This window comes from Phalaenopsis equestris, unplaced genomic scaffold, assembly GCF_001263595.1.
Source record: "Phalaenopsis equestris unplaced genomic scaffold, ASM126359v1 Scaffold000347, whole genome shotgun sequence".
NCBI classification, from domain to species: domain Eukaryota; kingdom Viridiplantae; phylum Streptophyta; class Magnoliopsida; order Asparagales; family Orchidaceae; genus Phalaenopsis; species Phalaenopsis equestris.
Genome location: NW_018164789.1, coordinates 1751641 through 1762508, shown reverse-complemented (window position 1 = coordinate 1762508; position 10868 = coordinate 1751641). Strand labels below are relative to the sequence as shown.

Here is a 10868-nt window from a genome sequence, read left to right as displayed (position 1 = left end):
CAATTTTTACAAATGTGTCATCTTATCTATGCATATGAAGATGTATTTCACCTTTTTCGAAGTTAAAATAATGATATTTTTGTAGTGATACGAAAGATTTGAGTGGCATAAATGTAAAAAAAAAAAGGAAGTTTATGTGCTAGAGATGTAAAGACATAAGAATTGGGCGGTATGTGTATACTTCTCTTCAAAAACAAACTCAGCTCGTCAATGTTGTTCGATACCTAGCCGTTGCAATTTTGTTCATTTAAATAGTATTAAGAGTATTTTAAACTAATTTTAGTGATCGTTAATGTATCTGTTTTCGTTATTTATCAATGGAAACATCGACTGCATTTGGATCATTATTGCAAGTCAATCAACGTTTTTTATCGCATGTTAATGATTAGGGCTGTGAACAAGTCGTACTAAACTCGAGCTCAACAGATGAGATGTATGGTTGGCTTGATCCTGATCTGAGCTCAAATTTGGCTCGCGGCTTTTATGCTGGCTCAAAAGCTTGATTTTAAGCACGTGTTTTTATGAAATATATTGAAGTATTTTAAGCACGTTTTCAGTATTCTGAAATAAGAAAATTTTTATATATTATATGCGAAGTAAAATTAATTGCGCATTTATCTGAGTCGTCGTGGTTGAGCGTAGGGATGTAAATGAGCTGAGCCAGCTTGTTAATGAGTTTATCTATGCATGAGTTGAAGCTCGTGCTCAAACTTGAGCTCGTTCATTAAATGAGCTCTTCCCGGCTCTGCTCATTGGATCTCAGGCTGTATTGATTAACCTATCGATAATAATTTTAATGCATTTTTTGGTGAATTATTTTTATATCATTCTTCTCCTGCAGCCAACAATACCTTCTTTGGCGAGCCCATATAAAAATTAAATTTTTAGTTCAAGCCAAGCTTGAGCTTGTGCTCATAATCTAGCAAACAAGCTGAGCTTGGTAATGGCATTTGCTCGAGCTTGACTCATTTACAGCCCAGATTGATGGTGTTGCCTGGTGCTTAAAAAATTGTATTCTTTATAAATTCAAAAAAAAGATATGTACGTTTTAAAAAAAAAATCATCTTAAAAAATTCGTGCACGGTTCACCCTTATCGGTGGCACACACTAGGCTTGAAAAGAGTTACTTAAATGAAAGAAAAATAATATTTGGAAGATTTACATGCACTCTTAATGCCTATATGTATACATATCCAACTTAAATTTCAATTATTACATATATGGCACCATATGCTTGAAAAGGTGAATTTTATTATTTTTTTAAAATTAAAAATTAAAATGGTAAAATTTCTGATGTGATATGTAATATTCAAATTAGTATAAATATTAAAAAAGAAACTTTTAGGTAATATATATGTAAATGCATAGGAATTGTGTGGTATTTATGTAAATGTCCCATTAATTTTGTGTGTGAGGAATAATTGCCACTGTTTTAAAAACGATGCGTCAGTTATGTCGATGGTGACCGCACACCTAATTTTGAAAAGTTTGAATTGCGTTTGGAGACTCTCATGCATAATCTGACTTGAAGACTTGTTCACCAATAGCTCATCTTTGGACTAATTAATATAACACTCATTTCTAATATGATTATAATACGAAAATATTATATATTTAAATATCAAAATTTAGATATAAGGCATATAAATGCAATGAACACTCATAACATAAGATTTCAACCATACCTTCATTACTTTTTTATTACATCACTATCACTGTTCCGCATGATATTGATAGTTCGAGCTACGCCGGACGCTTAACAGGGGAGAAGTTATTAAAATTATCATAAAATACTTTTAAATTAAAAAATAACTTGTGATAAAAATGATATTTAAAATTTACGAATTCTAACACTTATTTAACATATGTTTACTTTTGTACCTAAGAAAAAGTAAATGAGCCAATCGAACTGGCTCGACGAACTGAACTTCCAGATTCACCGAGGAGATTGATAAATACGATTCATCAGACGAGCTCGTCTTGTCAGTGTTCATCAAAATTAACATAATGAAGAAGTTAAGATCGACATCAAAGATTCACGCATATCACATCATCATTTATGAGATGTCTGATATCCACACTGTAATCTTTTCATTGAGACACACATTGATAAATTTTAGACGCCACAACTCATATTTTATTATTTTTCTTAAAATTACATGATTGGAGGTGAGGGAGATCAATTTTCTAGGCCTTTTTTATAGATCTGAGTCTGTGTGACTCTCTGCGGATCTCCTTTACTCCTTTTTTTATTCATTTTGTCTTACTCTTTATATCAACTTCTTCATTATGTCGATTAAGAATTATTCAGACCTGCAGAACACATTCATTCTCTTCATTCATCCTGCTCCGCTTACACAAGTTTCTCCAGATCTATATGAATCCATGAACAATACAAGATTATACATCCTACAATGATTAAACAATGTTATATTTGTTGGGTTGTAATTCGCTGCGATTTGTGATTTTTCGCTGTGATTTTACCAGTTATAAATGTGCATATTGACTTTTGAGCCACCATTTTCAGAAGAATAATAAAATAAAAAATTTACGCACATTTTTCATAAACCTATATAATTAGCACGATTCCTTTTAAGCTCTAAGCCTTAAAGGTCAAATGCCCAATCCATTATATTTACAGACCAAATTCGAGACGATCACAGTTGCACACAACATTTCGCCCAACTCCTCAGCTTGGGGAAACAAAGGGTGTATTGTGGGTGCAGAGGAAAAAGTAAAGAAAAAATGTTAACGCGGGATAGTTACTTGCAGAGAATGATCAACCCGAGCAGCGAAGCGCTGCTTGCTAGCCTATAAATAAACAATGGAACTGCACTCCCGCATTCCTCGCCGCAGAAAATTCAAAGAAAGACGACGAAAGCTCTCTCTGTCCCTCTTGCCCTCTCTCACTCACTAAGCGAATTCTTCTTCGCTTCTCTCTCTGGAAGTGATAAACATCTTTGTTTCCTTCTCATCGGATTCTCTAAAAGTACCCCGTCTTCGTCGTCTTCGATTGATCACATCGGAATTAAAGCAGATTTTGGATTTCAATAGATTAGCTTAAAGCCAGACAATACCGTATTTTCTCATACGATCAATCCCTGATTTCATCGGATCGGACCTGTGGTAAGGTGATGGAAGTGTTGGATCGGATTCCAAGCGAAGCGAGGAAGATCCTGCATTCGCTGGCGTCGGAATGGAGTGACGTGACGGATTCGAGGGCGATAGAGGTGGTGCCGCTCAAGGGGGCGTTGACGAACGAGGTATTTGAGATCAATTGGGTGGCAGAGGGGAGAAGTGAAGGGGAAAGGGGGAGGAAGGTTTTGGTTAGGATTTATGGGGAAGGGGTGGATGTGTTCTTCGATCGGGAGGATGAGATCCGGACATTTGAGTTCATGTCGCGGCATGGACAGGGTCCGCGATTGCTTGGGAGATTCAACAATGGCCGCGTCGAGGAGTTCATTCATGCCAGGGTATGGTTCCATCTCAACGAATCTTTTTCTTTTTTTCTTTTTAATTGATTCCCTTGCGATTCCTTTGTAAAGCGGTATTTGTCTTTTTTCACCCTGCAACATCTGCTAGCAAACTGTTTATTATGCTTCTAATTTCCTGGGTTCGTCATTATTTGTTGTCTTATATGATTAGATTTAAATTTGACACTTGAATCTAATTAACTTATGAGTGGATCTTATTTGTCTCTCAGAATCTCTACCTCTGTTTTTTTTTTTTTTTTTTAATTTGTATTTGTATTTAAGAAAGGGTGGTTTAATTTGAAGCTTATGTAACTCATGCCATTTTTCTTCTATGGGTGTATAAATGATAATTTAAGAAGCGAGAATTTGACTAATGCTTACAACATAGTTAATTTGATTGCATGTTATTTCTGGCTTTTTGGGGAGACCTTTCATTCACCTTTTACTGTTACTTGACTGGATAAGGTAAGAGCCTTTCGTAGCACTAAAAGTCACTTATTACTCTGTTAATGTAGCTGTTATATGAAAAGTTTGAAAACAACGTGATAAGGCTATTTTGTCCGATTAGGAAACAAACTTCTGATGGACCACTAAAATATTACGTTTTTTTTTCAAGTTTCTAATTGTGTCATCTAATTTAGTTTATAAATATCTATGAATTTGTTGTTAAGTTTTTTGAGTTTGAATCCACCGTTCTCCCAAAAAAATTATAAATAACCTGTAATAGACATGGCATTGATTTGCCTTACTATTGCTATTACTGAAGTACATTTTATTCTTTATACAAAAAGAAAAGCATGGCATTACATTTCAAAATCAACTTCTTATGTGGGTTTTGTGGACTCATAGGAATAACTTTTACATTTTTATAGGCATAAGACTTTGAGTTAATTTGTTTATTTGTGTTATGATCAAATTGGAATTTATTACTTCAGTCTTAGACGGTGTTTGGCTCAACTTAGTTTTACATTAAATAAAATTTATTAAATATTATAAATTTTCCTCACAGTCGGATTTATGTCGTAAAAATGACAGAACCCGACAAAAGTAGATTTAACGGAGCGGTGGATTCATATTTTTTTTTCTAGTGCTTGGCTGGATTTAAGATGAATCCATGGTTAAATCCAATAAATAGTATGCTACCAAACACCGCCTTAAAGAATGCATAGATGTTTATTGTCATTTCCATATTCTAGTTTTAGTCTTTAAGGTAATTGTGTGCTTTGTTCTGCTTGCTCGCTATATTCTTGTGGTGTCTAATTCATCAGCAATTGTTAAACATAAATTCTTTTGTTTTGATAAGATTTAACATATTCTTTGGCGGTGGAAATTTGGGTTGGATTTACATTCATGCTGCCCAATTCCTATCTATTTACATATATAACTCCTAAACTTTGTTTTTTTATAATTTATACCCCTCCAATCATTCATTTCATGTAAAAAAATACCATCATGTTTTCTTTTAAAATCTGAAATACACCTTTTCATGAATAGGTACAATGGCATGTAAGTGAAAATTAAAGTTTAGATATGTATATACATATGAATTGAGTGGTATGTTTATATATAAATCTTCCTTTTTTTTTTTCTTGTGATTTGACTTAAGTTTTGATTAAGTTGAATCTTATGCTAACCATGGCTATTAGTTTAAGATGATGGGTATAAATTTATATTTTGATCCATGTAATCAGTATCTTTTGGTTTAACAAACTTTTATATATTTTTTTCAATCTTGTGGTTTCTTTGAATGCAATATAAGTGCAGCAATCTAATTCTCCACGGAAGAGGTTTGGTTTTTCTTTTGACTTTTTTGGATTCTTATTCTACTTCATCCATATTATTTGATATTGACTTCTATTAGCTCTTGATTACAAAAATAAAATAACGCATCAGATATCCAATTCATGAAAATTAAATTAAGGCATAATTACATGTAGGCCACCAAAAATATAAATATTTACAAATCAAGCACCCCAAATGATTTTTTTAATATGCCACGGCCCACGATCAACTCATTGAGAAATAATTTGATAAAAATGAATAATATGATTTGCGGTTTTATCAAGAATTTTAATATAGATTCGATCTAAATGGCTCAGATGAAACTTCTTTATTTTGTTCAGATTGATTTGATGAAGCGTTTAAAATGGATGAAAAATATTTCATTTTAAGTATCAATTCATGATGTTTGTTGTCATGCCGTTCTTAATATGTAATCTTCTAATATTTTTCTGTATGTTTTAAACTCCAGACTCTATCGGCAACTGACCTGCATGACCCAGAAATATCTGCTATTATAGCATCAAAACTAAGGGAGTTTCACAACCTCGACATGCCTGGTTCTAAGAGAGTTCATCTATGGGACAGATTAAGGTATGTTGTAACCTTAGCGCTTGTTTGGGATTAATTTTATTTTTATTGTTTTTTATTTTTTGTTTTCAAAAATAAATGAACGTGTTTTTTAAAAACAATATAAATTTTAGGTGCTTGGGGTGGTTTAAAAAACAACCATATTTTAGCTATATATATATAATTTAGTTCGTATAATATATGTATGTATATATATATATATTTAATAATAATAATAAATAAAAATGGTCCCAACTCCCAAATGACTCCTAGGGCCAGTTTGGCATCATTTTTTTCTTGTTTAATTTATAATTTTTCCGTTGTTTTTTTTTTAATATTTGAATAGCATAACTTTTATATGTTTTGTTTAAATAATTATCCCAATCAAATATGTTTAAATTTAAATCAAAACATAAACAGAATAAAATGAAAATAAAAACTGAAGTATAAAAAAACAAAAATATTTTGTTGCTGCTGACACTGGTCCGGTTGTGTTTCTTATAGAAATTGGCTCAAAGCAGCCCAAAGCTTGTGCTCTGCAGAACAAGCTAAGGAATTCTGTTTGGATACTTTAGGAGAGCAGATTAGTTCCTTGGAAAAGTTGTTGGCAGGGGATGAACACAGAATTGGATTCTGCCACAATGATCTACAATATGGCAACATTATGATGGACGAGGAAACAAAACAAATCACCATAATAGTGAGTTATCAGCACTTGTTATTGTTTTATTATGTCTGGTGCAATTTATATAACTCATTTGTTTTAAAAAGTAATTAAATGTTATGTTTGGTACAAGAAGATAACTTATTCGAGCTCCAAAGGTGTAAACTACATACCTTAAAAAATATTTAAACTAATAAAAAGTAAATACATAAATTGCAAAAAAAAAAAAAAATGCTTTATGCTTTATGTGATTCTTCTGTTCTGTTGATAATGAGTGCTTAGCAGACAACCTCGGACACGCCTTCAAGAATAAATTGTAGGTTAACATGAAATCATCTTTTTTGAGGGATTTTCAAGCTGTTTGTAGGTTTTAAAACCCATATTTTCAGGTGCAACCTCTTAAAACTGTGATTTACATTCTCAGGCTTCAGCACTTGTACATACACAGACGCACACATTACTAATTTTTTTTTTTAAAATTAGCTTTTATGGCCTAGTAAAGAATGCTTTAATCATGTTTGTACTGCTTGTTTGTTTTCCCAGGACTACGAGTATGCAGGCTTCAACCCAATCGCATATGATATAGCTAATCACTTTTGTGAAATGGCTGCTGATTACCATTCCGACACCCCGCATGTTCTGGACTATAGGAAATACCCAGGTAAATAGCAGGCGCTATATATTTCTATTTTTTGCCCTTTAATTTTATTATTATTATTTTCAAATATTATGCAATATCTAAATACATCTGTCCTTCTAGGAGCTCTTGGATTTAATGGAATTTTTTGTAATATTAATTATCTCAATTATTTGGTTAACATGTAATTAAAAATGGTGTTTTTTATTTTGATTTTTCTTGCTAGTAATAATGATATTTTTTATGTGACATTAAAATAAACGTTATAAATATAAAAATTAAAGTTTAAGTGCTAGATATATAAATAAATAAGAATTATGCGGTATGTATGTAGGCCCCAATAATAAGATATTCAACATAACTATAATAAAATACCTCTAATGTACACTGGAAGCTTTATTTTTTTATTTTTTCAGTAGGGATGGAATCATTTTTCTAATTTGTTTTTACGAATCAATGGCAGAGCTTGAGCAGCGCAGAAGATTTGTTCATATATATCTGAAATCTTCAGGTAAATCCATTAAAACAATGCAAATGCCAACTCTCACCTGCTACATATCTTTGTCTTTCTTTTCGTTCTTAGACAACTCTAAAATTTTACCTTTTTCTCGTTAAGGTGAAGAAGATCCATCTGAAGCGGAACTTGATGATTTACTTGACTCGATTGAGAAATATGCTCTTGTCAGCCATCTTATCTGGGGCTTATGGGGTATAATCTCGGTGCGTCATTTAACCTTTCTCATTTTTAATTAAATTGCCAAAGTAGTCTTGATTATTTACATGGGGCCGTTTTAGCCTCAAAATTTATGTAAGTGTCAAAATAGTCCCCACAGCTTTTAAATTGTGACTAAAATATTCAAGGACTATTAGAGTTCAATTTCAATTTAGTTGGAGACTATTTCGACGCTTCTATATACGTTGGGACTAAACGACCCCATATCAGTAATCCAGGACTATTTTGACACTTCACTCATTTTAATTAATTAAAGACAGTAAATATAATTTTTTTTATATTACTATTATTTAGTTGGATGTTATTTACCGATTTCACTTTGACAATTTTAATCAGACAATTCGTACTTAAATTTGATCCGATTTAGTTTCATTAGATTAATTTTGAAAAGTGTAACTAATATTTTGCATTCGTTTCAAATATAAAAAATAGGGGAATTTACATACATAGCTCCCAATTCCAATGCATTTACATATCTAGCACCTAAACTTTGTTTTTTCTACATTTAAACCATGCAAATCCTTCTTGTCCGCCAAAAACTTCGTTTCTTTAACTTTTAAAAAGCAAATTGCATATTTTCATCCCATGTGATTAAAATACATTGGACAAAATCCAACAATTCTGGATGGGACACGTGTTAGGTTGGGGGATCGACCCCGGTGAGCATGAGATCCGTTGAATCGGTGGAGACCGAATAGATCAACTGACCGAGCCAAACAAATTTCAACTTAGAGAAAATGAGTTGCTACAACTATTTTCTCACAAACTTGGGAGAGGGGATGCGAAGGTTTTGTTAGGCAATGGTTTGTTTGTACACATGATCATCTCGTGAACGAGTAGCGACGGTCGACTGACAATAAAAAATTTCAAGGGCATTATCATCATTTCATAAAATTATCACAATTTTCAACAAATATAGGAAAAATGAAATGTAAAGGAACCCTTTTGGGAGGGCGGGAGAAACACGTGTTATTGATAGTATACTCTTTAAGTCTCTTAAAATTCTCTCTCTTCTTCTTTTCTTATTTATGACAAATCTAGGTTCAACACATCCATAGGAAAGGTGGTTCATATGTTAAAATTGACGTATAGGTGTTAGATGTGTAATTATATAGGAATTAAATGGCATGTATGTAAATTGCGCAGAGTAATAACTCAAATACCCAAATTATCTCCTGTGAAAATGCATGCTCTTCAATCTTCTAAATAAATATCTTTTCTTTTATTTGCAGGAACAAGTGAATGAAATTGACTTTGATTATGTTGCGTATGCAAGACAGAGATTTCAGCAGTACCGCTTGAGAAAGCCCATCCTTTAGTTTCATGTAGATTACACATTTTATTAATTTTGCTGCCCTCTCAATATATTTTTTGCTAAAAGACAGTGCTCGTTCAGCCCCTCATGGCTGATCAAAATTTACTTGGTTTTATTTTGAGATAAATATAATATAAGAGTAGGCTAGTTCCTACATTTTCTCATTTTAAAATAAATTCAAAACATTTACTATCTATGTTCATTAAATTTGGATCAAATATCCTAAATTTAATAAATATATATATTTCGACTATGCGTAATTTGTTGCACGTGCCGCCTGCCATCATCTTCTTCCTTTAGGGTTTTTTTTTTTTGTTGCATCTTGCATCTAATTTGCTGCCAACGCTAAGAAGCAAATTGAAGAGGGAAAGATTGTCGCTCATGATCCACAAGGTTAATTGTGTATTGAACGGGTTTCATTCTAATTGCTAGACTTTCGAGTTAAGAAATGATATTATTCTGAGTTTACTTTTTTCAAGAAATATTATTGAGGTGTAGGCTTTATTTGGATTCATGGATTTTTAGTGGAGGTAAATAAAGGAAAAAAGAATTGTGAAGTTTACATAATAGCAATAAATCAATTCATTATTTTTATATGGTTTAGCACGGAAAAGTTGAGTAAAGAGAAAATTTGAATATGTGCATGTTTGTAAAAGAAGAAATAGAGGTGAGAAAACCCAAACATTGATCGTGGGATGTTAGAAGGCAATATTTTGAAGGAAGATTTACATATGTACCACTTAATCCTTACGAATTTTTATATCGAATGTTTCAAATTTAATTCTTTATTTTATATATATCTATTCACATTTTAAATTTTAAAATAGTAACATTTTAAAATAGTAACATTTTCTAAAATAAAAAATTGAATTAATTTTGTTTAAGCTAAAAATTAAGGAGTTAATTTTCTTTAGTTTTATTTTTATAAAAAATTCATATTAAATTATATTTAAAAAAAAATTGTCAATTGAATAATATTATGTATAATAGCTACACCTGGGCGTTGGGAAGACCGGGCTTGGTGTGGGTCTGATTTTTATTGGCTTTGACGAATCAAAACAGGCACGGGCCGAGCTTGAGCCCAATTTCTATTTAAATACTCAGTTAAGTCCCCCCACATTAAACATCGGGTCGAGCCAGTCCAAGGGCTTTGAAAAATCATTTTATTATAGAAAATGAGACAGAAAATCTCTCTAATTAGTAGTTGACCGAATATCATCATAATTTACTCGACTTCTATTAATATATGTTTGCAAAAACATAAAGTGGAAACAACTAAAGAAATGATTTATTCCCTTCTTATTCTGAAAGGTACAAAAATTAATAAATTCAAGAAGATAAATGTATTCCAAAAAAAAAAAAAAAACACAAATCTATCTGAATATCATAGCAGCAGCTCTACTCAGAAATGGAGCTCGATACAAGTTAAAATCTTAAACAAATTTTAACAATATCCAATAATTCTTATGCATTTACATATCTAACACCTACACTTTCATATTTACATACATGACAGTCAAATCTTTATCATTTCATAAAAAATTAGCATTACTCAAATTATATCTCCAAAAAATTTTTGAGATTTTTTGTTTAGGCCGGGTTTTGCTATGTCGGGTTTTCACAAGGCCAAAGAGGGCTCGGGGAGGGCCGGGCCCACAATATATTTATTTTATCACAGCTAAGCCCGCCCATTCTAA

At 32.0% G+C, this 10868-nt stretch overlaps 1 protein-coding gene across 1 annotated transcript; it reads left to right on the top strand.

Annotated features, from left to right (window-relative positions):
* The first annotated feature begins 2799 nt into the window (after positions 1 to 2799).
* On the top strand, positions 2800 to 9414 carry LOC110026016 (probable choline kinase 2). Its single transcript, XM_020726756.1, has 7 exons — positions 2800 to 3473; positions 5725 to 5846; positions 6327 to 6522; positions 7030 to 7147; positions 7587 to 7634; positions 7740 to 7843; positions 9089 to 9414. Exons 1-7 carry the CDS (start codon positions 3135 to 3137, stop codon positions 9173 to 9175), a joined length of 1014 nt encoding a protein of 337 aa, XP_020582415.1. The 5' UTR covers positions 2800 to 3134; the 3' UTR covers positions 9176 to 9414.
* Positions 9415 to 10868: the final 1454 nt, after the last annotated feature.